Source organism: Symphalangus syndactylus, chromosome 21 (genome assembly GCF_028878055.3).
Source record: "Symphalangus syndactylus isolate Jambi chromosome 21, NHGRI_mSymSyn1-v2.1_pri, whole genome shotgun sequence".
NCBI lineage: Eukaryota > Metazoa > Chordata > Mammalia > Primates > Hylobatidae > Symphalangus > Symphalangus syndactylus.
In genome coordinates this window covers 38236619-38264562 of record NC_072443.2, presented here as the reverse complement: position 1 = coordinate 38264562, position 27944 = coordinate 38236619, and the positions used below count along the sequence as shown (strand labels likewise).

General features: G+C 39.0%; 1 protein-coding gene and 1 long non-coding RNA gene across 23 annotated transcripts in view; one reads left to right on the top strand and one right to left on the bottom strand.

The window, feature by feature from the left end:
- Positions 1-27944, top strand: part of ZBTB20 (zinc finger and BTB domain containing 20) — an 833136-nt gene that overhangs the window by 738292 nt on the left and 66900 nt on the right. For 17 of the 22 annotated variants that reach the window (XM_063630087.1, XM_063630085.1, XM_063630084.1 and 14 more), the window contains 2 exons: positions 21339-21439; positions 22322-22402. In XM_063630087.1, coding sequence (XP_063486157.1) covers positions 22350-22402 — 53 coding nt within the window. In that variant the 5' untranslated portion in view covers positions 21339-21439; positions 22322-22349. Of the gene's footprint in view, positions 1-21338; positions 21440-22321; positions 22403-27944 lie in introns of those variants that run through there. The other 5 variants (XM_063630086.1, XM_063630097.1, XM_063630101.1 and 2 more) reach the window with 3 other exon arrangements.
- Positions 24176-27944, bottom strand: part of LOC129471624 (uncharacterized) — a 34791-nt gene continuing 31022 nt past the window's right edge. Inside the window, exon 5 of the long non-coding RNA XR_008653668.2 lies at positions 24176-24430. This is a non-coding gene — a long non-coding RNA (uncharacterized lncRNA). The remainder of the gene's footprint in view (positions 24431-27944) is intronic.

The window sequence follows — 27944 nt, the reverse complement described above, 5'->3', positions numbered from 1 at the left end:
TTCTCAGAAGAAACATCTGTTGGATGTTGGATCTCTCTCTGAGTTGCCTGAGAAAGTCCCTCCCTAATTTATTTTTCCTGCCACACAGTCTTCGATAAAGGTTATACTTTCTCGTAATAATCAAGATGGTTATTTTCTAGAACTAGTAGAGATATTCTCCCTCTTCTGAGAGCTGCCTGATGAATCCCAACATATAGTCACCCTATATAAAAGTCCAATATTCTTTCTGTTTCTTTTACATGCAATTTCACTAAACAAAGTCTCTAAACAACTAGATCCTCTTTCAGTAGATAACTCTCTATAACTTATGAAATTTCAAGTGTTTGATAAGAAGCATCTTTCTGAGACACATCTTCATTTCAGATGTCATTGCAATTTAGGACACAATATTTCCCTCATTTGTGTTTTTTTAAAAAACATAGCTTTGATTTTTTTTTTATTCTGAAGGTCAGAATTAAAAAGCTAAATGAATTCCAGGCTTCAAACTCCCAGAATTATATTTCAGCTGGTTCAAGCCTAAAATGTGCTATATCAACTGTCTACGGGGAAGTGCCGAGTAGTTGTGGCCTTCGTGGAGTGTTTTTTGGAGCTCTCGCCTGTCCCCCACCCCCTTCCTTCAGCTGCTTCTGTTTGTTCCTGCTGTAGTGCCTTCAGCCATGAACATACCGTTTAATCAGTGGTGTATTAAAATGGACCTGGTACAGTCAGCAATAGCTAGGCCAAAATCGATTGGCTATTTTTAAAAGGAAAAAAAGAAGATAGAAAATTGCTCTTTTAATCTAGGTAAATCAAATCGTGCCTGCTTGCTTTCCACCTGTAGCTAAGTGTAGGCAAGAGCATTCTGATTGATGACAGTGTTTCTTTGTGCTTCTTTATTCATGCTTATCCACTTGGGGTAAAAGCACCAGGGTATCTTCAGAACTGAGTTTTCACATTCACGTGAGAAAGCTTGTGCTCTTTTTCTCTCAGAAAAAAAAAAAAAAAAAAAAAAAAGTCTTCTTTTTTTTCCCCCTCTTAGAAGATTTGAATAAAAGCAGAGTATGTTCAACCTCTTCTGCCTTTTTGGTTTTTTCCTGCCATGAAATCATATCTGACTGTGACATCACAGTGTGTTGCTTTGGGCAGCTTTGTGATGTGTGAAGGCAAGGACCTTAATTGGGTTAACAGAGCACACCAGGAGCGGAGGGCGGACGAGCGCTGCTCTCCCACTAGGCAGTTCTCTGCTCCAGGCAGTGTGAGAGAATCAGAGACCAGCTAGAGAGGAGCTCCTTCTCCCGGGGATTTTAACTCTGAGGCTTTGGCTTCTTTTAGTGTATTACTAACCAATGAAAGTAATTTTTAAAAGAAAAGGTATAGAAATATGCTTTGTTTTTAAACTGCAAAAAATTGGGGGTGGGGGTGGAATGTGCTGGCAGTTTGTTCTATAGCATTGATTTGTGACCAACAAAGGAAATGTCTACTTGTGAGACACAAATCAATGCAACCAGACTGCGAAAGTGCAAACAGAGAGGTGAGAAAATTATTCAATCGTTAGTCTTCTATGGAATTTAAAAACATTGAACCTTTTGATTGTTCCAATACAAAAAAAAAAAAAAATCACTAGAAGAAAAGAAAGGAGGGTATGAGGACTTGTTCTAATTTCGTCAAAGGTTTTCTCTCGTGATTGTGGAAAGGTCCGGCAAAGCTATAAGATTCCTAAAACGTTAGCGATGTTGTGAATGATTTTCAGAACTCATTAACCATGTCCTCAGATGCTGTCGATAGCAAAGTTGTGGAAAACTGGTAGAAGATAAGTTTATGCCTGAACTTCTGCTTTAGTCTGCAGTAACCTTGGCTGCTGTAAAACTGAAGTTTCTTGCAAACTCTCTGTATCCAGAAATAATCCATAACAAGCAAACTCAGTACTTACATAGTATTTTTTATCATATAAGCGTGCTACAAAAATTAACAAATAGATTACATGGGTAAACACGTAACTCTAGAAAGCTAAGGATGTTTATTTTGTAAAAGTTCATCAGTTCAAATAAACTGGGAGACAGACGACTAGAATGAGCTGAAAACGTGATCATGGAATATTTCCATGTAGTTTGAACTGAGATTTCTAAGTTTTAACAAGTAGAGTTTCTTCAGCACTAACTTCAAAATAAATAAGAATTTTCAGTAACTTATCAGATGTGTGCATGTTAAAGTAGTTAAAGATGTTTCCCCCCCCATATAGGTTACATTTAGTTTCCCCCATCCTTCCTCCCAACAGTTTTAAGGTTATTAGTTTGCTTAGAAATCCTATTTTCAGAGACAATAAAAAGGTAAATTTCAATACAATCCCTATCCTATCACAGATTGTGAATTATTCTGACTTCTCCTTTTGGAGAAAAGGAAAAAAGATGATCAGATGTTACTTCTCTGAACACTGAAAATTAATGGAAATATCTTCGCAGTTTTTAATGTTTTCCCAGTGTCTAGTCAGGCCAGAGTTCCCGTTAGCAGTCCAGGGAAATTTTCTAACTTGACTGTATATTTTTGCCTCCATCACTATGATGAAGTCAGTTACCAAGACTCTCTCACCTTATCCTAAAAATGTGCTATTTCTTTGCTTCTCAGTTGTCATTGTGTTAGTTACATTGCCAGAGGAAATCAAGGGAATGAAATATAATGGATCAGAGACCTATCAAGTAAGGTAATCAAGAATGGATTTCTGGACAACCCCGTTTAAAATAAGAACTCTTGCAATAAAAGTGCATAAATGTCTCACTCTGTGTTACACAGTAATACCTCAAAATCCAATTTCTGGTAGTTCAGATCTCTGAGTTACAACCCTGAGCAAAGAAGTAGCTGAAGACCTTCAAGTGTCCAAATGAGTTGCCCCCAAATCTCCTACCAAACCCTGCATTCAAGCAGTATAGTCTCTATAGCTCTTATTTATTTGATTTTCTAATCCAAAGCACATTAGAAAATACATTTAGCAGAGAGGATTTAGAGGAGATGGGCCTGAAAAACTGGGACAGTGATGCCAGTCGGCTATGGCAGTGGATAGTGGGCTATAGCTCAGTCTGTGGCCGTTAGGCTGAGCCAAGGGACGAGGCCAGTTCTCACCACAAGTAAGAAAAGTGTATTACTGAAAAACAGGAACAATGAATAGTCACAAGGATGACCCTGTATCACAGAAAAAAATTAAATTACATCAACATACTGTGTTTAAGAAAACAAAGATATGTAAAAGTTTTCTATGAAAAACATGTTTAGAATATATTTTATTGCTTAAAAAGGCAAGTTTATGTCATTAAAAAACATTTTAAAATATATGGAACATTTTATTCCTCAATATAGCTTGCTTTTTTTATATCCTTTTTCAATTTGAAAAAATATAGGGATTGTTTTGTAGTAGTGACTCTAAAAACCTGTCTAGCCAAAACTACTCAGTACGAACACCTTAGAAGGAAGGATGTTTATTCTTGAATATTTCAAGTCCAGGTCTCTTAAAATAAAGATGTTCTTTTTCATTGATCTTGGTTATATAATGTATGTTGTCATCTTCAGTAAGGCGCAGTTGCTCATATTTAGCTGGTTTACTTTGTAATGCGTCATTATAAGTGACCAAAAACACGGTACAGGAAGTTGTTTGTGTGTTTTTTCATTGCTTATGCAACTTCCAAGCAGAAAATGTTCTTGAGACCAGATGGTAAAGAACAGTCAATTGCAAGTTCTATTCTCCAGATGTATTGATGTTTCATGTCTTCCTGAAGCCAGTTCAAATACACTTGTAAATTCAAGTCTTAATTTTAGTAACCCTTTCACTTCTGCTAGATCCTATTTCAAATGATAAAGAAATAGGCTAGAATATTTAATAACAGGATCTCTGAAGCCTGCTGTACTATAGAGTGGCAATGCCATGGTCATATAATTCAGTCGGATAAAAGTTCATTACATGTGCTTTTGGACATATTTGGTCACTGTGCTACAATGACAGCTAAGTGTTTACAGTACCAAACGTCTTTTCAACTTTATCCTTTCCAAAAGTGCACTTTGTTAAGACAATTTTAAAAAATAACATTTACCCAGTGTTTCTACTTGGCATGTAGGGTTTTTTTTTTTAATCTGCTCAGCAATTTGGAAGTTTGCTTGGAACACAGATGAGTTAAGATAAAAAGCTGTTTTTTTTAAAAAATGCCTCTAGTAAGTAAAAATGAAGATACTATATCTGAATGAATGTGAAAAGTTGTCCCTTTGTATATTTTTAAAGCTTCCTAAACTATCCCCAGTTCTCAGCCAAATGCAGCCTACCCAGATTGTCTTTAGGAAAGTAGCAATTCACAGAGATTTGCAGTTAGCCATGTATCAAACTACACTCTCTTTAGTCCCTGCTTACAGCTCCACCATTTTAGAATATGGTGAGATATGCCAGAGCCCTACCATCTGTTTAATGGGCTAATTATGTTTACCACATGCCTACTTCACAGGAATACCATGAGTGAGGTTGCCAAACATCATACAAATATATATGTTTGTATATATTGATATATAAATATACACGTAAATAAAATTGTATACATATATAAAAGCATTCAGCATTTCTGAGTTTCATTCCATCTTTTACTCTCAAGATGTATCATGGCCCGTCCCTTAAACCCAGCCAGGTGTTGTCAGAGTTTGTGAGGCTGTTGATGATAGGACCGTCAGACTGAGAGGGATCCTCTAACTGAGAGATTTGGAGGAAGTGAAACTCAAATTGTATACACATTCCTATGTCTTTGCCTATTTAGCTATGCTCCATGTTCTCTCTACTAAAATTTAGACATTTTAGCTTCATAATTAATACAGTTATACTTTACGATACTGTATGTTGCTATATCCAATGACTAAACTTCTTTTGAGAAACAGAGGATCTCTTCTCCTTTATGGAAAAAAAAAAAAAAAAAGTCAGACTGTTTTAACACAATTCCTCCTGTACATGGCTACAACTTTTCTCTTACATACCACAGCTTCTATATTGGGCTTGTTCTTTAAGCTAGGATTTTTTTCTTCCTATGAGGACACTGCAACCCTTGACAGTCTTTTCTCTGGTATTCTCTGAGTGCTTCCTAGATACGTGGTCTCAGTGACTCCAGTTATCACAAGGACTAATTTTCACTTGCTATCCATGAAAATTATCGCTGGGTCAAACTAAGTTGGGTCAAACTAAGCTGCTTCTTGGAAATGGCGCTTATGCTAGTTGTGAGTTGTGTCCAGAGGGAATTCTGAGCAGTAAAGGGAGGCAAACTGAGAGCATTCTAGGTGAAGGGAATTAAACCAGCAGAGAATCAGGGCACAGATGGAAAAGAGCGAGTCATGGGTAACCAGAGTGCCTGGTCAGGATATGATATAAGCTCCGGGTATTGGGTTTGCTGTGTAGCTCCTTTGTTTATGTAAAGCTGGCTCGGCAGGCTCTTGGCCTTCTTGGCTTTGAGGATGCACTGACCTGAGAGCTATGGGGAAAAATAGCCACGTCTGTACACCAGACTATAAAGCAAATATGTAGCATTCTCTTTGAAAATGAAAGACAATAACATATGAAACTATCGTTGATATAAGATTTTATTTAGTCTTGTCTAAGATACCAGGGTATTTTTAAAACCCGTTTTCTTCCCCTCGGCATTAGGATGCTTTCTTATACTGCTTCAACTGAAGTAAATTATTCAGACAGAGCTGTTTTGTTTTATTTGTTTGTTTTTGTTTTTGAACCTTTATGCTTACCAGGGACTTCATAAACAAGTTGGAAGAGAAAAAAATAGCCAGGACATAAATATAGAAATAACCCAATCACATAAGCTTTCATGAGCATGGGTGAGGGCCTTGTGGGAAGGATGAAGAAAAATCTTTATTAGTACCAGAATGATCGTGATTACCTTAGGCATAAGTCTGATTTGAGAAGAGACATTGATATACAAAGAAAGGAAGGATTATTCCCCTATGATTTGTCCATGTATACAAGGAAAAATAGCTTCAGTATTTACTATTTGACTTCTTGAGTCCAGAAACCTAATACTCACTGCAAACTGCATAGGCACGGAGCAGGAGAAAGCAAGTATTTACCAAAACAAGAGGAAAGAGGAATTACTCTTTCATCTCTTCTTACTTTAGAATCATCAAACGTTATTACGGGAAAGAATCTTAAAAACCATCTAATCTAACACTCCCACATTATATAGGAGAAAAATGAGACTCGAGAGAAGTTTCACGACTTGCCCAAGGTCACACAACAGATTACAAACATAGCTGGAGACCCACATATGATAGACAGGTGCCCTTAATTTCTTCAGTTTCTCCATAATCATTTTAGAGAATTATTTGACTTATCCCACCAATGTTGCTTTGTATATCTTGATTATCATCTGGCTTCTCAATTTTTTTGAAGTGAAGTTTGCTTTATAATAACTGCCAGATTCTATAGCTGATTCTAAAAATTAAAATGTGTTGTACAAATATGGAGAAGCTCACTAGATCAACATGTATGCCTCCTTATTTTTTTATGAATCCTATAATACCTATAAACGTAGCCTGATCATATTAGACTCTTGAAGTTTCTAGAGTTCCAGATATTTGTTGGAGCATATAAATAGGTGAGAGCAGATTTACTCATTTACCCACTCTAAGTCCCTGAGACGTTCCTAAACTGCTGTACCTTTGTAAGTCAGTTATTCCCACTGCCATCGATATCACCAGTTCCAATTATTACCAATATGGCCCATTACTACAGACTGATTTCTTATTAGGTTCAAAACCAGCTGTACTTGCTGTTTTACTGATATTTTGTTCAGTGTTAGAGGAGAAAGAACATGGTGAGAGTTTGGCATAGCCCAGCTCCCTTCTGTGAAGAAAGAGTCCATCACTGACAATAGACATTCAATAAGTGGTTATTTAAAGAGGTCGAAAAAAGCATCCACCATTTCTCTATTTCAAAAAAAATCAATCATTTGAAAATATTAACTACAAGCTTCTGATGTAATGTTGTGTGGTTTGTTGTGCCACATATGGTTATGATGATCTACATGTCAGCTACAATCCAGAAATACTCTCATTGTTACAATGCAAAATAATATAATCATCCACTTTTACATTTTAAATGTGTCTGGCCCACCAAGTCCTTGCTTAGGTGCCAGACACACCACTGTGAAGGAACTGTCTGACATAGTACCCTGAAATTTCAGGTAAGTGTAATCATCTCCCAGATGCATAGAATAAGCCTGGTTTTTGAGGCAAAGAGAAGAGGCAAACCTCCTGCTCTTCCAGAAGTCACAACCATTCAGCAATATATTCACAGTAGCTAGGGGGAAAAGACTTTGTGAAGAAAACTGTTGTGTCTCATGGCTGTTTTTATTAAAACATTTAGTCCACCAGCTTTCCAACTCTAAGAACAATTTAATTCACAAAGCACATGAAATAAGCAGAAGAATCTAGTCCCAACAGCCATGTTCCACCTCTGTGATCCTTTTCGTGAGTTAGGGTGATTTAGTCGTCAAGATCCCTGCTGTTCTGTGTTTGGATATTTGTGAGGAAAACCTAGAATTCATCCCCTTGAGAAGCCATGTCCATATGGCATGCAGCAAAGACCATTAGAGAACAGTAATAGGAGTTTTGTTATCAAATCGAGCCAGATTTGCAGATGGGAATAATGAGAAATTAGTATTTTTCCTTCCTCTTCCTCTCTCTTTTCCTTTTTAGTCTTTTTCTTTCTCCTCTTTGCTTCTTCAATTCAATACTCCTTTGTTTATGGATTTGGAGCGTACTCCAAAAGCAGATAAGCCAAGCAAATCCTGTTTGGAGGGAGAATAGCCATTTTGACATATAACCATCTCATCACTCCTTTCTATATGCCTAAATTGAAGGGCATGTAGAATAGCCAGGTGCTGGTCCTCATAGTGGGTGTGCCCTAAGACATTCTTTGGTTTGAACTAGTCTAGTCCACTGTTTCATGTTGCTGAACAATCAAAACAGAAAAGAAAGTTTTTCTTCTCTGGTTCTAGACCAAATGACTGGCAGGATGTAATTATCATCTGTAATTTTCTGTGAAGTCCTTCCCCAGTCCAATTTACGTGATATGTACAGCTACTTCGCTCTGAGAATGCACACTCAAAAAATACAGCCTTTAAGTGATTTTTCCTAGGATGGGCAAGGCAAAGCAGTGAGGAAATGGATGTATATATATTATACATTTATATTATTTTTCCCCATAAACTTTTAAACTTACTATCCAGCATTTGTATTTTTTCTCAAACAAATTGGTAGTTTAAAGAAAAACCTATCCTTGTGATTTTTCAAAAGTCATTTTTCAGCCTCTCCTATTATTTTTTTTATTTCAATAGCCACCTTAATGGGTAGCTGAGTGGGGATCAAGTATAAAAAGACCTCATCATGTATTACAAGCCAGAGAGTGTACTCATGGGAAAAATGTAAGTCCTCAGATGGAAAGTCATCTCTGTCAAAGAAAGTGGCTCGGGCAACAGTGCCTGACATTACGTAGTCTGCATGGTGGAACACTGCAGCCATGTTTTCAGTTGCTTTTCACTCTCTGGAATTTTATGCAATGATCGCAGCCAAGAACCTTTGGAATATCACTCTCTGGTCAAACAAAAAAGAGAGGAGAAAAAAAAATCCTTTGAAAATTGAAGCTAGTTGGTGCAAGCCAGCAGACAATCCAGTGAAGTTTTCACCCCACTCTGTTTTGTGGGTTTGGGGGTTTTATGCAATATAAGAGTGTTAGAGAAGGTGTCTGTCTGGTATGGTTTGGGATACTTTGCTGTTTCAAACACTTTAAAGAAGAATTCTTGTTTTCTACACTTTATTAAACTAGCTCAGTTAAATATATTGGTTATCAGATCCCGTGATGCATGATTATTCAATATACTTTAAAATACAAAAAATTCAACTGTGCTGTCCCCTTTCTCCTTCTGTCTCCTCCCTGTCTGTCTCACTCTGCTGTGAAGCATTGGGAGTAGTGTGTGTGTGTGTGTGTGTGTGTGTGTGTGTGTGTGTGTGTCTGGGAGGTAGACAGATTCCCTACCTGGAAATGGCTTGCTATTATTAGACGTTCAGTTACCAGGGGTTATGTAAGACAATTGAAGCTCTGTTTTTTAACAGAGACATGATTCATGCTGCTTGTAGTAACAGTAACCACCTCCAAACGAGACAGAAACCAGACACAGACAAAGGCTGGAGAAATCAATGCTGACTCAGTACAGCCATTCTCCTGATACCCTCTGCCTTTCAATCAGAGCACTTAGGTTATCAGGAGGGGAGGCTCCTGCTAATTCTGGATCTTTTTTGTCTCTTGGGGCTGCCAGGTGAAATCATGTGGGCTGGAGCTGTGTACAGGTGAAAATGGGTCCCCAGGAGCAGTGACGTCTGATCTCCTTCCCTAGGTAGGGTCCCCCAGTGTTTCAGATACACCTGGAGGAACAGTGATTGTCACCTGTGCTGTGGCTCAGAATTCACTGTGGCTTCTACTCAGAAAGGTTGGAACTTGAGCATTTGGCTCACCCACTCAAGTAACTTTCCTCAAGTGATTCTCTGCAGCGTGCTGGGAGAGGAGAGGATGGAGTGGGATTTGAGCTGCTGCCAGTGCTTTATTATAGCTTCTCCTAAAACCTGAATGGAAGTGGACTGGCTGTCAGTTCCCACACACATTCGGGACCCTTTCCTAAATCTTCCAGATGACATTGATTCAGTACTCCACACTATACAAAGCACTTCCACATGGATCAGCTTATTTTAGCCTCACAACTTTATAAGATAGGCAAAGCATACATTATTGTCAATACCATTTTACAAGAGAGAGATTTTACAGCTTACAAGTATTATGCCATTCATTGATTCCTTGCTCATGACTTTATAAGTGAGAACAATAAGACTCACAAAAGTTAGTGACTTGACCATGGTCACACGGCTAGTTCTTACCAGATCCAGGAAGACAAGGCAGATCTTCTGATTCTCCATCTAGTGCTGTGCCCCAGATTTGCTAGAAAGCTTGTTGGCAACCATGGCATTTTGGGGGAAAAAAAGCATTTTCTGCTGAAAACCTTGGTTTTAGATTAAGTTCTACTACTCATTAGCTAGCCCGCTTAAACTGCCCTTTCCTTCCTCTTCACCCCATCCACCTCAGTCTCCTCATCTGTGCAACTCACAATAGGGAGAACTCATTTTTAGAGTGTTCATGAGAGTACCACGTAATCTTTAACATGTCTAAGTCAATATATATAAAGCATTGCCAATAGTATCTCCCTGCCCCCACCAAGAGTGAAATCCAGCAAAGAGATCCAGAGATCTCAGGCTTCACCCAGAACATAAAAGTAAACTATTTATTTTTACTACAAAAAGAAGAAACTCAGATACTTTATTGCAGAAACTGCCCATGGCTCTCAGAAAACAGCAGTCTTGCCCCAGTGGCCTGTTACACACCCAATAGGCAGGCCACCCTTCATTTTCACTCTCAAATGTGTAAATTGCCCAGAAAGACAATTCTTAAGTATTGACATGACAGGAAAACATCTAGGCCATTTAGCTTTACCCACCCAATAATCTCTTGCAATAAAAATTCCAATTTAAAAAATACTTATTATTGATTACTACTAATAACCAACACTCTGATACATTGTTATGAATTTTAACTGAAGACTGACACAGAATTTTCTATTTATGAAATTTTACCATTATCCTTCTATTTCACATGTTGCATAATACAATCTGTACCTATTTTAAGGTAAACACAAGTAAACATTCTTATTTATAAAATAGCTTTTTATTAAATTTTTTGTTTGCATACCACTTTATATCCAGGAAGGTAGCAAAATACTCCACAGGTTATACTCTAATAAAATGCATTTTCTCTTCTGCTAAAATATGAAAATCATTTGTTCCTGCAGTTTTAAGAAAGAAAGCTATACTTTTTTCTCTCACATAATAAAACTCCCTGACTAAGCATCAAGAGACCAAACTTCTAGTTATAGGCCCACTAAAAATTCACTATTAGGGAACATGCTAAGTCCCAACTTCAGATAACATCTAATCTGAAAAACTCAGAGCCCCTTAACATCTAGTTATTACACACTAGCCTGAGACAACCTGCTCTGTGCTGTTGTATGTTGTGTCAATAAAAGAGCTTTATGGGAAAGATGGAATTCATTGTTTGGGGTTTTATGTTGTGCCAGTCGTTGCCAAGCTGCCTTGAATTCACCAATGTAATGTGTCTCCAGACTGATTCAAAGAGATAGAATTTGGAATGTGACTAGAAGGCAGTAGCAGATTCTGTAAATAGTTGCTACACATTCTGTATACCAGGCACAATAGTACACAGTGGAACCTTAGACAATACTTACCCTGACTTCCTTAAGTAGGAAAATATCCTTTTTCTTTTCATCAAGTTACCATGATTTACTGATTATGAATGGTAATTTTACCATTGGTATGTTCCAGTGATTCCTTTGATTCCTTTCATGGATCACTTGATGTTCCTAGATTATTTTAATCTTATCTCCATTTGATGTTAACTAATGCAAATTCTTTTTTTTTTTTTTTTTTTTTTGAGACGGAGTCTTTCCCTGTCCCCCAGGCTGGAGTTGCAGTGGCACGATCTTGGCTAACTGCAAGCTCCGCCTCCTGGGTTCACGCCATTCTCCTGCCTCAGCCTCCCGAGTAGCTGGAACTACAGGCGCCCGCCAACACGCCCGGCTAATTTTTTGTATTTTTTTTTTTAGTAGAGATGGGGTTTCACCATGTTAGCCAGGATGGTCTCGATCTCCTGACCTTGTGATCCGCCCCCCTCGGCCTCCCAAAGTGCTGGGATTACAGGCTTGAGCCATCACGCCCGGCCGCAAATTCTTACTTTCACCTAAGAACGGAGCTGCCTTTGCTCTTCTATATCTAGCCTTTATCCAAATCCTTAGACACACATGGTATCATTTGCAGGGCAATGGCAGTGATGGCAGATAGTGTTTCTTCCCAATATTGTGATGGAACATTTCACCTGGGGCGTTAGCATCTTAAACTATCCCAATAGCTACAGAAATTGGGTTTTAAACCATCATGTCTTAATGCCATCCATTTCTGTTTATGTTAACCGATGACATGGTTATAACATCCTACTGTGCTCAAAAGGCTACACTATATGCTGGGGTCTCTGTAGTGTATAAAACAAGGTTCCTACCCAAGAGGATTTACACCCTCACTAATAATATAGCAAACAGGCAGTAAAACATAACCATTTATTGAAGTACTTAAAAAGTGGCAGAAAACATTATGGGCTGAGGCAGTCTTCACAAGGGAAAATTTCATAAAGGATACATTTTTATATATGGACCCTGAAGGAGAAGAAAGTCCTGTATAATTTTTGAAAGGTGATAAAGGTATTCCAAGCAGCCAAACTGGTATATACAGTAGCTCAGAGATAGAAATGTGCTTAGTCTTTCTGACACCTTATAAGTTAACTACTTTAGACCATGTGGAGTATTGATGGAAAGGAAATCTGAGAGGACTCATTTGATAGGGAGTCAGTGAATTTCCGAGCCCAGGCTTAAGAGTTTGGAACCAGGGGAAATCCCTTAAAGCATCTTTTCCCTAAGCATATTCTGAGGTTAAATAAGTATTCCATTAAAAAGGGGGATGGGGGAGTCTGTAATCCCGTAAGCCTGGACAAAGATTAGGCTTCCAGCACTGTTAATATTCTGTGGACACTTGCAAGTTTGAAAATAGAATATACAATTTTCAGTGTTTCCTAAACTTACTTGACCAAGGAACTTTTTTTGAGATGCATCTTGAAGTTCCAGTATGAAACACACTTTAAGATACACCATGTGAAAAGATTTTTGAAGGGCAGGAGTTGAATGCAGGACAAAAAAAAAAAAGATATGTTGTGATGATTAATCTAGTACTATTAGAAATGGATATGCTATCAGCTGCAGAGAAAGTATCCCTGATGAAACCAAAGGAAGACAAAGAGAAGTAGAGAGAATAACCTTCAAGATATGAAGGAAACATGGGAAAAGATATATCCTGAGGAAATAAAATAATGAAATTCAGAGATATTAGAAGAGATGAGAGCTAATAAGCTTACCACACTGCGTGGTGTAGATCCTTTTATTAAAGTAGGATGCTAGCTCATCAACTGAAAAAGAGAATGGAGAATGGGACTTCATAAAAGTAGAACAAACTAAGAAAAACTGCCATAGGTTGTAGCTGGAAACAGTGGGCAGGAGCATAGGTCCAGGTAGCATGCATGTGTAGCCTTTTGTTCTGAGGGTGGGAGCAAATGGAGAATGGTGATATGGATTCACGGTTGATGAATGTAAAAGGAGGCACTGCACATAGAAAGTTAGAAAAGAAAGGAAATCTGCATGGTTATTGAGGACAGTGTTGAAATGGTTGATCATGGGGCAAGATCAAACTGGACAAATACATCTGGTAAGGCCAGCTAGGGCCTACTAATGAACCAGCTGAAAACAATAGGTTCCTTGGGCTTCTGGGAAAGTGAGTTCAATAGCTGGGTGTGCAACATTTGACAGCAAATGTGAGGCCTCAAAAGAATAATTTAGAAGGAGTATGAGAGCTAAGAAAAGGGATGGTAAAGTCTGTTGAAAAGACGTGTTAATGAGTTTTTGGATTAAATTATTAATACAGGGAGGGAAAACATAAATCAAGTGTAGAAGGTTTAGAGAAATTTCAAGAAACACTCAAGCAGACATGAGAGGGCCATGAAGAAGAATCTAGCCTAAGCCAATGGTGGGGACCACAAATGAAGAGGAGTGGAATGAAGGCAGATCAGTGGTTTGGTGATTGTGAGCCCAGTGTAGGTTAAGCTCTAGAACACGTGGTTAGAACCTGGCCCTTAACTCTGCTTTGCTACCCTCTGCCTTCATGACTGATGGCCAATAACTGTACCTTTCCTGAGTATCAGTTTCACCTCCTTCGTCTATAAAATGGGAATATAATTCCCAACTTCAAAGAGTAATTGTAAGAAAATAAAGTTATCTGTGAAAAGGCTCAATGCCTGCCACACAGTAAGCATTTAGTCAATAATAGTCAAAGTTACTATTGAAGTGATGGGAGCAGGAAGAGGGAAATGATGTTCACTTTGGGAACAGTGACAGAGTGTGTTATCTGGAGTAATGCCACTGTGATGTTTCTCTGTACCTTTTTTCCATTTACCACAAACTATAATGGTTAATTCAGAACACATACTCACTGCAAGAGGTAAGGTATAGGAAACTCTGATAATACCAAATAAAATGCTGTGTCATAAATCATGCTCATGTTAGAATTCTCATTACAGAGTTTAAAACGATCTTATTAACATGACCTGTGGCAGGCTTTCTGGACAAGAAGTTTCCAGTATCCAGTGACGTAATAGAGGGGTTCCCATCACCAGGCCAGATTCATTAAAACCAGAAATTCATGATTGTGTGTGTGTGTGTGTGTGTGTGTGTGTGTGTGTACGTGTACTCTGATCCAAAAGATCTATTTTAAACAAGAATCAACTGTATCTGATAATGCTAAGGCTCATGGCATGGGATGTGCAACTTATATTAACAGAGTTTATGAACTATCAAAGAGGAATCAAGAGGTCTCTATGGAGAAAATTAACACAGATTTAATGTGACAAACAGTGGGATTGTGATTCCACCTTGTGTTGGCAGGGCCATCCCAGGGGTCTTCAAGCCATCAGAGGTGTTTCTTATGGACATGGGTATTAACTAGTGGTTAATTAAGGAACTAAAACCTAAAAAGTAAAATAGTTATCACAGCATCAGTAAGCTGACGATGGTGTTCCTGATTAGTTTATCTGGCCGTGATGTCTTTGGTGCCTTATTCATTAAATGGTTTTCTCACCAGTTTCCAGAGAGGTGGGACTGGTGATGTAGACTTGGGAATTTGTTTCAGGTAATTAGTTAAAAAGTTAAAAGTCAAATAGACTTCCTTAACATGTTTAATGGTTTAACAGGTTGATGAGCTACTTAATTCCCACATCTTCCTTCTCAGGGGACTATTAGAGTTTTAAGGGACCTTAAAAATCATAAAACCAACCTCCTCTTTTTACAGATAGAAAAGCTGAGCCACCTAGAGGTTAAATGTCTCATCTGAGGTCATCAGCTAGTCCTGATTTTCTTTCTCTTTTCTTATCTTACACTTTATAACTTTCTTTTTTTTTCTAACATTGTATTCCCCACAATGACCTCTCTGCTAATTATTTCTTAGATGTATCCTTTTTATGAAATTTGCTGTGCCTCAAATTATGATAGTGGGCCTTTGCCAATTAGTAACCCGTCCCCACTAACTCCACCACTACATTTGGGGCAAAGAAACGAGGGAAGTGGAACAATTTTAAATTTACTATGATCTTTGAGACAGCTTTATCTTCACCTGGGAATTGCTGTTAGACAATTAAGGTTAGTAAAGCTCATTGAATTTCTCAGAGGGAAGGTGTTATTTGAATTATTACCAGATAATTATTGTTAAAAATAACAATAATGTAAAAAAATAGGAACTTTACATGTTAGAGACATTATCATTTTGAATTTCCAGAGAGAGGGGAAAATCCTTGGGGATCTAAAAACAATTTTTTGACAGTGTGCTCTATGCTAAGAACTCCTTGAATTCTGTGTAATGCCTGATGACCTGACAAACTGGCCTAGAATCAGAAGCCAGTCAGCTGGCTGTGTGAACTGTTAGCCAAGTTATTTGGCTTGAACTGCTCCTTCAAAAACAACCCTAGTAGAAAGGAGAGTGTCAGAAGTAAGACCTGTGGTCCCAGACGAGTAGCATCAGCATCACCTGGGAGCTTGTCAGAAATGCAGGATCACAAGCTCCACCCCAGACATGCTGAATCAGAAGTCCTGGGTGATTCGTTTGTTGATTAGAGTTTGAGAAGACTGATAGAAGACATTCTCATCTGCAATTAGAAAGGAGGAGGGAAGGGACTATACTTATTGATAGTTTCTGAAATAGTTCCTTCTCCTGGAGTCTGTGCTCCCAGATCTTTCCAGTGGCTCTGAACCATCATGGAAATAAGCATCTTCCTTGTGCTGTGATCACAGTGGAAACTAGAAGTGTGTCCCGTGTCCGTGCTGCGTTGGAACAGTTGTTATATAGTGAAAAGAGTACAGATTTAGACTCAGAGAGATCTCAGTTTGGATTCTGGCCTCACTATCCAGTAGCTTTCTAAACTTCGACCTGTTACATAAGCCCATTAAGTCTCACTTTTCCTTATCTGTAAAATGGGTATACTAAAACTTACACCATGGCATTGCTATGAGGGTTAAACAAGAACATACTCATTTATAAAAATGCCTGGTGCATTCCGTGATAAAATTTAGACATCCAATAAATGCTAGCTGTTATTGTTACTATTACCTTTCTTGTAAACTTTAATCATGAACTCCCTGTCTATAATTTTAGAATGATTTGGTGTGATTTCCTAGGAATGGGACAGGCCATACTCAAAGTAGACATCAGCAGAAAGTTCCTTACAGTGATATGTGGCAGTGTATTTCATAACAGCCCTGCTCTCTAAGGGCTTCCAAGACAGATCTGCAGAAACGCCAACAATGAAACGGGCTGAAGAGAAGTGACCTACTGTCTGTTCGCCTCTGACACCATCAAGAAACTTGCCAGCTGGGTTCCAAGAGCAGATTCTTTATTACAGTGATGATGTAAGAAGCAGAGACAACAGCTGGATTTTCAGGTTCTAGGGAGAATTTGTGGCATCAGCAGCCCCTCAAAATTATCTTTTGACTTAAAAACCGAGTACACTGGATATGAAAGTCATTAACAGAGAATAAATGTGAGACCCCATGAAGTCATTCTCACCGGATCTTTTTTAGAGTGTAACCACCCTTTAAGCAATAAAACATGACACACCATGCAGTGGTTCTGATTAATAGACGCTCAGGTGTGTACTAAGGCAAAAGGGGAAAGAAGATGGAGCTAGGTGACAATTTGCCAAAAAAGAAAGTAAGATTATAGCAGCAGGATGTGGGACTGAGAAAGAAGGATTTAATTACAGGACAGACATATTATGGTTGTATTAATTATAAAATGCACAATTTAAATCAAATGTTAGATATATTTAAAATGTACATTTATATAATTACACAAAGGATTTGTAAATTTGCCAGATAATTTTTCACTGCAATGTACTATTGATGAGCGATTTCCTTTATGATTTTAATGTAGTTGCCAGGGGGCAAAAGGAGAAGGAAGTTCCATCTGGTGAAGTGTCGATAATCTGTCCAGCTTTATGACGGGTTAGAAAGAACAATGAAGATCGCTTGAGCCCATTTTACTGTTTGTGTGGCTGCTGGGGTGATGCTATTTAATGGATGTCTCAATGCATAGCATGGCTCCACCATACTGGCCAAAAAGAGTTTGATTAATACTACCTACCAAGGTTTTCCTCTGGTGAGCAACAGTGAGTCAAGCGCTCACCTGGGAGATGCAGATGAAGTCTTGTAATATTGGAGCTAACATTTAAGAGCTGAGCTTTTCTGGCCAAGTAATAATTACCGAGATTCCCTGGAAAAGTCTGTTTTCCTCACCTAGGTAAACACTATTATCCCCACAGCATGTTTTGTTGGACTTTTCATCTTTGGGTGAGAGAAAATGATTCTGTTTGAGGATAAGGATAGAGAAGGGAAACAACTAATGTTTCCTCTACTGCAAGAGAAGAACAAGGCAAGAAAATTTGAACAGACTCAGAGGCAATTGTCTATGCATTTCTACAAGTAAATTAGTAATATAAGGAAAGAAAAACAAGTAAACATTTAAACAAACCTAGAGAATGAGTACTAGGCTAAGCTAGGTGGAAAAAGAAGTGTTAATGTGGCATAATAGCAGATTGCCAATAGTTTGTTTCTATAAAGTAATGAATTTAACCATGGAATTACTGCATGTTTTCACCAAGAACTCCAGCTGAACACACAGCTTTTCCAAAGCATGAGAAATTTCTTTATTCTTATTTTCAGCCTGAGTTTATCACCCCAGTGGTATTTTTAACATTTTATTTGTTTTTAATTTTTGTGGGTACTTAGTAGGTGTATATATTTCTGGGGTACATGAGATGTTTTGATATAGGCATGCCATGTGAAATAATCACACCATGGAAAATGGGGTATATATTCTCTTAAGCATTTATCTTTTGTGTTACAAACAATCCAATTACCCTCTTTTGGTTATTTTAAAATGTACGATTAAGTTATTATTGACTATAGTCACTCTGTTGTGCTATCAGATAGTAGGTCGTATTCATTCTTTCTATTTTTTGTACCCATCTGCACCTCCTCCCCAGTGGTGCTGACAGTATTGTCATAATTATTTCTGCTGGTAATGTTAGAAAAGTTTGCTTCCTTGTTTTTTAAATCCACCCTCATTTTTTAGACAACATTTAACTATAAAAGATATTTATTAGTTCAGTTTGTTGAAGCAAATAAATGAAGCAAGTTTGTTATATTTTGGAACACAATATATTTTTGCAGGTTACACACCCCAACCTCACTCTCTCTGGTCTTGTCATTATTGATGATCTGTTGGGCCTATTGGTGCCAAGTAAGCGCTGATAAATATTAGTCTGTGGCGTTTTATGTCTGTTATCCTTGCCCAGCCACTAACAAGGATGTGACCTTGAGCAAGTCAGTTCCCTTAATCTCTTCGTCTGAATAATGAGGGGGTTGAAGTAGATGAGCTTTTAGGTCTTTTCAATTTAGTCCCCATTTCTATGACTCAAGGCAAGAGTTTTTATTCTTTTTAAATTCAGTTCAGCAGATTATCAGCCTAGTGCAAACTTAACGTGCAAGAATTCATGGCCCACTATAGGGTACTCAGAGTGAAAATTGTCTCAGCTTTCAAAGGGCTTATGAAGAGGGAAGACAAATTACACAAATAACCATTCGAATTGGTAGAATATGCAAAGGGAGTAGTACAGAACGTGCTCATAATATTTAAGAAGGGCACTCTCCTTTGTGAAATGCTTCATGAATGAGGTGGCATTTCGATGGCCCTTGAAGAAGCTACATGTCGACATTGAAAGAAGGGAAGAAATACCATGAACATGGCGGGAAAGAGTAGGACTTTGCTGGAGTGTAGAATGGGATGTAGAGATAAGAGTGAGAAACTAGATTGGGCTACATTGTAGCAGCTTTGAATACCAAACTGATAAGTTTGAATTTAATCCAATAAGCAAGGAGGACTGTAAGCAAAGAGGTGATATGTTTAGAAGGGCACTTTAGAAAAATTAATGTAATGTTTGTGTGAAAGATGGACAAGAGGTAAAGAAAAACTGGAAAAGTGAAACCAGTCAGGAGCCTTTCATAGATGTCTTCACGGTAGGTAGCAAAGGGAGAAATAGGGGTTGGTATAGAAAACAGGTATTGATTCAGGAATCACAATCAGAGTAAAATCTACAGGATTTGGTAGCTAATTGGATATAGGAAGAAAAAAAAAGGAAGAATTAAAGATGACTCCCCAGCTGTAGGCCCACGTAACTGGATGAAGAGAATACCAATGGCAGGAAATGGGACGTCTAGAGAAGGAACAGATTTTAAAGGAAAGACAATGAATTAAGTTCTAAACTTTCTGAATTAGAAAAGCCTGTGTAGTATTTGATGGCGATGTGAACTGCTCAAAGTTAGAGACCCTGTTTTATTCATCCAGGTGCCTCATAGATGCTATATAAACACTGAATGAATGGACAAAGGAACAAGTGAACCAATAACCAGCTGTTACTTAGAATGTGGGTGTGCAGCTCTGTAGAAAAGCTAGAACTAAAGGTAGCAATGTGGATGCTCTCCATGGAGAAGTGATTGTTGAGGTCAGGGAGGACTGGAGTAGACAAAGCCTGAGGAGAGGATCTAGAGGAATGTCTACATTTAGAGAACAGAAGAAAGAAAATAAGCCAGTGAAGAAGGCAGAATAGCAGACTGAGGTATAGGGGAAAAAATAGGGTAATTCAGTGTCGTCAGGGTTAGAGCCTGTGGAAGAAAATGGAGCCTTTGCAGTGAAGGACAGAGGGAATGCTCAGAACATGCCCAGATCAATGGGTGTCACTAGAATATGTTAAGAACTAAGCAATAAAGAGAGAGAGAGAGAGAGAGACTGAAATGGAATCAAGAATATCAGAAATGTGGTAAAAGTACACAATGGAGCAGTATTCGGCCTTCAAAAAGAAGGAAATCTTGTCATTTGCAAGAACACGGACGAATCTAGAGGTCATCCATGATATATGGGGAAAAAATATGCTTTTTTTGTACTAGAAAAGCCAGGCATAGAAAAACAAATACCACGTGACCTCACTTATATGGGGAATCTATAAAAGCTTAATTTATAGAAGCAAAAATTAGAATGGTGGCTGCCAGAGGCTGAGGAGACATCAGTCAAAGGACACAAAATTTCAGTTAGACAGGAGGAATAACTCCAGAGATGTACTGTACATACTCATGACTATCATTAATAAGAATGTAGTATATATTGAAAATTACTGAGAGTAGGTTTTAAGTGTTCTCACCGTGAAAAAGTGAAAAATACGTGAGGTAATTCTTTTTTTTTTTTTTTGAAATGGACTCTTGCTCTGTTGCCAGGCTGGAGTGCAGTGGTGCAATCTCGGCTCACTGCAATCTCTGCCTCCCGGGTTCAAGCGATTCCCCTGCCTCAGCATCCTAAGTAGCTGGGACTACAGGCGTGCGCCATCACGCCTGGCTAATTTTTTGTGTTTTAGTAGAGACGGGGTTTCACTGTGTTGACCGGGATGGTCTCGATCTCCTGACCTCGTGATCCTCCCACCTCGGCCTCCCAAAGTGCTGGGATTACAGGCCTGAGCCAGCACACCCAGCCAGTAATGCATATTTTAACTAGTCTGATTTAGCCATTCCACAATGTATACATGTATCAAAACATCATGTTTTATACCATAAATATACACAATTTTTATGTGTGAATAAAAAATAAATATAATAAATGAAAAAAAAGGATACTAGAAGAATCAACTGTCGCCAGGTTGAAGGACACTGTTTCTACTTCCTTCCCCCACTTTCACCCACAACTCAGCTTCTAAGTCAGAACCACAAAATCAGCTCCACCCGCACTGACAGGGTACTGTTGATGTCCCAGGTTGCACAGGCAGTTAGGTGAAAGCACAGAATATGGAGCCTGGACAACATCCTCTCCATTCTCCCTTCCCTACCTCGCCATTCTCTGGTGCAAAGATGTAGAACCAACCAAACAACCTCTCACTCAAGTCCCAAAGTTCTTTCCTATCAAAATAAATAATTGCCATCACCATCACCTGTTCATTTAACAACCTTATTTTTGTTTTTTGTCTGATCTAGATGCAGCCGCTCTCTGTTCCCTGCCCCAATGAACATCTGCACTAGGCCCAAGCCTTGGAGTAATTTACCTGAAGAGTGACTCCATTTATTTTGAAACTACTGTGAGTATATTATGTCTCCAATAAAAGGCTTCTTAGTTCATTTTGTTTAATACACACACACACACACACACACACAGACACACACACACAGAGAAAATTGTGAAAGCAGGCAAAATTTTAGATGGCTTCATTTCTTGGATCAGCAGGGTAACCAGACTCAGTCCTGAGGTGCCCACAGCGGTTCTCAACTTCCCGGCTGCAATGCACGCCATGTGCAGTATCATTCCCTCCTGGCCAGATGGCTATGCCGAGCTGTATCTGAGCACACCTTGCAGGGACTGATGCTGTTCTATTTGGTCATCTGTGCCTCTGCCTACGGTGGTGGCAGCTCCTCCTAATCTGTTTGCTTCTCATCATCCTTCTGTGCCACTGTTGAATCTCACGGTAGCTTGTCATTTCTTGCCACCCTGATCAAATCTGTGACCAGCAGCTTTGCTTGGTTTTATTTACCTGTTGTCTGAGCTGCAACCCATGCTGTTGTCTCCTTGCTGCCCTTCCCTTGGAGCTCTGGGCTCCTTCCACCACATCTCTAAGCCACTGTATCCAGCTCACCTCTGCTCTCTGGATGTATGGGTCTGTGTAGTTGATTTAGTTCCCGCCATGCAAGGCATTTATGTAGGAGAAGTACAGACCTTGCAAGGAAAGGTACAGAAATAATTTGGGGTAGGAGATATGATACCTATGGGAAAATACTGATGAAAGATTGATATCAAGTATTCATTAATCATTGCTAAAATAACAGATGAATGTATGCCATTTTCCAATAGAAAAGCCAGTCATTTGAATTATTTAGAAGTTCTGCATGCAAAATAACTTAATTACACCTTTTAAAACAATAACTAGTTGTTATATTCACAAGTTTTCCTGTATGTTATGAGGCAGGTAATGGAATGGTGTTTTACAGACTTCTATGTTACTGGAAAACGCTAAACCTGGGAGACTAACATCCCTCTTAGGCTTCAGGTAGGATATTTACATTCATATTTCTATGTCTTTAGCTATTCTGGTATAAATTGAACCCAAAGGGATGAAGCTAGAGTTTTGTTTTATTTTGTGTTGCTTTTTTACCTTTAATGCTTCCAGTCAACTGAATCATAATTGATGGGGGCTGATGTGTAGGTGACAGACAGGCCTGCCTTTCCCATAGGGGAATGTGTTCTATAGTACTAATAGGACTGAGGTACTGGGGACTAAAGACAGGACAGAAGATCAAACATAGTTTCTTCAATCCACACCCACACAAGGAACTTACTTGTATATACCTTCATTCATCCTTAAGTTCAAGTGCAAGGAATACCCGAGAAATTCCCACATCTGGATAGTTTTCTGAGTTTTTCTTCATCACAGAGTAACTATGCTGACACAGATAACACAGCCTTATGTGTTACCTGCATCTATGATGCAGATGGGTTTCAAAGTTTCTATATCCTTTAAGAAGGAAAAGAGTTCTTATCACTCTTAGCTTCCTGTGCTACAGAGAACCCAGATCCAGACCTAGAAATCAGGACCTGATGTTGCCTACAAATTACAGAGAAGTCCACAAGTGAGCATGTATTTCTGTCGTAGGAAGTATTTCATCTGTGCAGAATGCCAGTGCCTGCTTTTACTTCTCGTGGGCCCTAGAGAATGGACAGATTGGGTTATAATCTTTGCAATCTTTGCTATTCAGAAACTTGGTTTTCTAATGCACAAAAGAGAAATAATAATAAAACAGAAACTTGCTAGGTGCAAAAATCAATAAAGAGGATAAAAAATTAAAATGTGAACCATTTGCGGAAGTATATCTCTTCTTGGGTTGACAATGCTTTGGGCCTAGTCACAAGGCTTGGAAGTGGGTTGGGGAGGCACATATTAAATTTTAATACCTACCCACCCCCCATACCACCTGCACAATAATGCTCAGTGGCCCTGCCTACTTAACCAGATTATTGTGATAATTCAGTGAGATGATATGTATATAAAGTCTGTCATGGCAGAGGTGAGTACATTTACTCAGTCATTTAAAATTTGCTGAGCATTTACTATGTGCCAGACACTGTTCTAGGAACTAGGGATATGGCAGCAAGCAAAACAAACAAAAATCCCTGCTCGGCTGAGCTTACATTCTCTTTTCTTGCTCTGTGAATGGCAATTCGACATAATAGGTACATGGAACTAAGAGAGAACTTATTTTATTTTGTTCTGTCCTTCCTTCCAGAAAGTATAATTGCAAGTATAAGAGAGAACACATATGTTGATTAGTCTTGCCACTGCATTCTACTCCCAAAAAAACCCCAGAACCATTCTTTGCCCTGTTTTGTGACCCAGAAGACTGGCCTTCTGGACTACATTACCCAGGCTCTCTTGTCCTTGGGCTTCCCTTTGAATTTGGCCAAAAACATCAGCAGGAGATGTGAAAGTGGGAGAAGAGAGAGGTCAGGGAATGTGTTAGTTCAGCCCTCCTTCCCAAATCCAATTCTGACTGGACTCAGAATTCATCACCATTTTACTTGCCCCTTCAGTTTAAATGGTTTAAAGCTTTCCACTACTGCTGGTACCTGGCAGTCTCTACTATTGCTAGTACCTTGTGCTATCTCCCTTGAGGTCCCTTAACCTCATCTGCAGCTCCAAATACAGTTTTTTCATTAATCCCTCTTTAGCTAAAAACTTTGCATGTGCCATCTATTTTTGCCAGGATCCTGACTGATACAGTTGAGGAAATTATACTGAAAAAAAAAATTATAAATCAGCCCTGCCAAGGTTAAAAAAAATAAGATTGAGAAAATAAAATGTGTTTAATCACTAAAATATCTTAAATTGATGTGAGGACATCAGACCAGGTAGAGAAATGATAAATTGTAAGAAAACACGATAAGCCAAAGTCCCATAGGTTGGTCTCAATAAATAGACCATAGCGTCCAGGCTTGATGGGCTTCTATAGGCTAAGTGCAGCTTGCTCAACCCTTAGCTTCAAGGAGCTCATGGTGTAGTGTAGCCACAGCAATGACAAACCTGTGAGCAGAAAGGAGATGTTAGGAGGTCTACAGCAAGATCGAAGTGTTGAGGAAGAGACTGCTGGTCCTAACATTGTTTCTGCCTTTGCTACAACAACAATCCATTTGCCCTTCCCCAAAATCTAGATATCTAAACAGATTACTGAAGTGAAGGGACATGTCTTCTTTTTCTTTTCTTTTTTTTTTTTTTTCTTGCTCCAGGCTGGAGTGCAGTGGCGCCATCTCAGCTCACTGCAACCTCTGCACTCCTGGGTTCAAGCAATTCTCCTGCCTCAGCCTCCTGAGTAGCTAGGACTACAGGCATGCACCACCATGCCCAGCTAATTTTTGAATTTTTGATAGAGACAGGGTTTCACCATGTTGGCCAGGATTGTCTTGATCACTTGACCTCGTGATCCGGCCACCCCGACTTCCCAAAGTGCTGGGATTACAGGCATGAGCTACCACCCCTGGCCCGGAAATGTCTTCTTAAAGCTAACATGATGAAAGTCACAGAACTAACAATCCCTATGAGAGGAACTACCATTATTGAGCCCTTACCATGTGCCAGCACAAGGCAAATCACTTTACATGGCTTATCATTTGTTCCTCACAATAACCCTAAGTGGTAGGTATTATTATTCCCATTTTACAGATGAGGAAAATGAGGCTCAGAGATGCAGAGTAGTCTACCTAGGGCATTCCGCTACCACCCTTATTGGGGTGGTTTGTTACCACCTGCCCTTTCTCTCCCGCCCAGATACTAAGCCTATTTAATGTATTGTTGGGGAAAAGAGTAGAGAAATGGTTACGACTCCAGTAAGATTGGGGGAGGCATCACTGGTCTAAATTATCATGAGCCAATAGGAGGTTCCAACTAATTTTTTCCTATCTGGTAAGTAACAGGCACATTACTTATCAGATAGGAAAAGACCAAGCTGATAAGTAAAAGGCACATTAACGTGCAAGAGAGGGTGGGAGCCCAGTGAAGAGAGAAAATTGGGATAGGGTGAAAGAAGAGAGCACTCTCAACACCCTGGAGACTGCTAAGAGCTCACACAGATAAAATATTTATTTTTCCATATGTTGCAGAAAGCATTGCCATCACTGTATGTGTGCAATATGTGCAAAAGAGTGTGAAATATATACATCAAATGCCGCCGATCTGGTTAATTTCCATGCATTTAACATGCTTAATACCTACCATATCGTCAATATGTTTTAATGCATATTTCTTTCCACATACAATATGGTCTAGTTAGGAAAGAGCCAACATCCTCCACAGCCTTACTCACTGCTATGTTTCAGCCTAAAACTTCTTGCTGGGGCCAGCACAATGAGAGTTAAAAACCAGAAGGCTCTGCTGGCTAACTCGGCCGCGAGTCTCCTTAAAACACACTCCCAATTCTTGAAGCAGCCTTTTCTCATAACAGAAATGTTTGCAGTGAGGAGATGAAAATGTTTTTGTGCTCCTTGGACAATTGAGAGATGTTCAGTCAGAATGTCAGAACTGACCGTTGAAAGGCGGGTGCCTGCGGCCACGCTTTTTTGCTTTTTTTTTTTTTCTTCTTTTTTTGAATGCAGAGCTCCACCAGTGTGGCGGGAGGAAGTGCACAATGATTGGTCTGTTTCTCTGTGGAAGTGTTCAGGGTACACCCAGTTTTGCTTTGCATATATTTGCGAAACATCTGCCCTTTTCTTATTCTTAAGTCCTTCCCTGTCACCAGCCCCTTTTTCCTTTTTCCCTGGTTTCTTTCTTTGTTGTTGGCTTGTCTAACTTTTTCATTGGAGCTTTCATTTTCCGGTTGAGGGGCGACTTCATCAGAGTGTATAATTTTAACAGAGAGAGGAGGAAGGGGGTGGAGAGAGAGAGAGAGAGAAAATGAGAGAGAGAGAGAATGAGAGAGAGAGAGAGAGAGAGAGAATGAGAACTGAAAAGAAAGAGACTGAGAGGCCAGAGCCTGGCAAATCAACCTTTGGCATGGTGACCAGGAGGAAGGTTCTGGTCGGGAGTTTGCCTCTCTGAAATCCGCTGGAGTCAGCCTATGTGCTGCTGCCCTCTAAAGGCTCCAGGGAATAGTGCATCGCCACAGAGGCTTGAAAAGACTTGCCCTCAGATGTGCCATGTTTATAATTCTTTTTATACAGCCTCAAAATGTATTTTCAACTAATTATGACAGGGTTTATTCTTTCCTCCTTAATAAACTATGAACTGCAAAAATGGGGTCAATTCACAGCACCTGTGCATGTCTAGACATAAACGGGTGCTATGTTTTAGGGTTTCTCAGCTCCGGAAAAAGGAGTCCGAAGAACCATTAGAGAGGGTGAGATAGGACATGAATTGCTTCTCAGGATGGTGAGCAGTTCTCTATTATCTGAACAGTTGGGAAACAGCCCAGTGGTATAAGGGTAAGTAAAGTGATATAAGGCAAATAAGGGGGTGAGCCAAAAAGGTTGAGTTGTTAACATTTCCTGTTTATAGAGGTAGCTCCAATGCCTCTGTGCTATGAATATTCTCCCAAAGTGATCACTGAGGCAACAGGAGGGTGCGATACAAGATGTCAGGTAGGAAACAAGAGCGAATCTAGGGAAGGAAACAAGGGCATTGATATGAAGAACAATATAATTTTTGCAGTGTTAAAAATAAAAGAGTAATATATTGGTGGTTTTGCTATGTCCTTATGTTTGAAAGAAAGCTTTCTTAATTTTCTGAAGCACACATCTGAAAGTATCCTAGGCCCTGTCTATGAATATCAAAAATAAACATTTTTTTCTGCTAGGTGACATATGTCATTACTGTTTTGTCCCTATATTTAAATGAATCGTGAGGACCAGCCTAGCCTTACTGAGCAAAATAGTCCTGCTCTTATTAAATACCCCTCACAGACTTAAAGCAAAAGCAGCCAGTCAGATAGTTTTGCTACCTTGCTGCATAAAAAGTAGGAAACTTAATTGGGATTCAGACTATGACCGTTCTTAAAATACACTTTAATTTCAGCTTCATTTCATTCTGTCCACAATCAATTATTGAATGACAGCTTTGTCTAAGCTACACTGCTTAATAGTATAGACAAAGCAGTAAACTCTGGAAGGGAAGGAACCAGTCCTGTTTTATTCTTTAGCCCATGTTGGCACATCATGGGTACATCATAAATATTTGTAAAATGAATATGTAAATGAATGAATGACAGGACAGAAGGAAGAAGAAAAGAATAGGTGAACACTAGGAATACTAAAATAACTAAGACATTTCCTTACCTTCAGAGAGCTTACAGTCTCACAAGAGGGATATGCACATAAATAGCCATTATTGAAATAAAATTGAGTGAGTGAAATAAGATTAAGAAAAAAAAGAGCTTAGGCATTTCAGAGAAAGACCTAGGGAGGAATTCAGTGTGGGGAGTGAAGTCCTATCTGGCAGAGAGGAATCAAGACAGTTACAAGATGAAGACACCATTTAATAAGTATGAAGGATAATAAGTATGATTTCAACAGGGCGGAGATGAAATATGGGATATTCAAAGCAAGAGAAA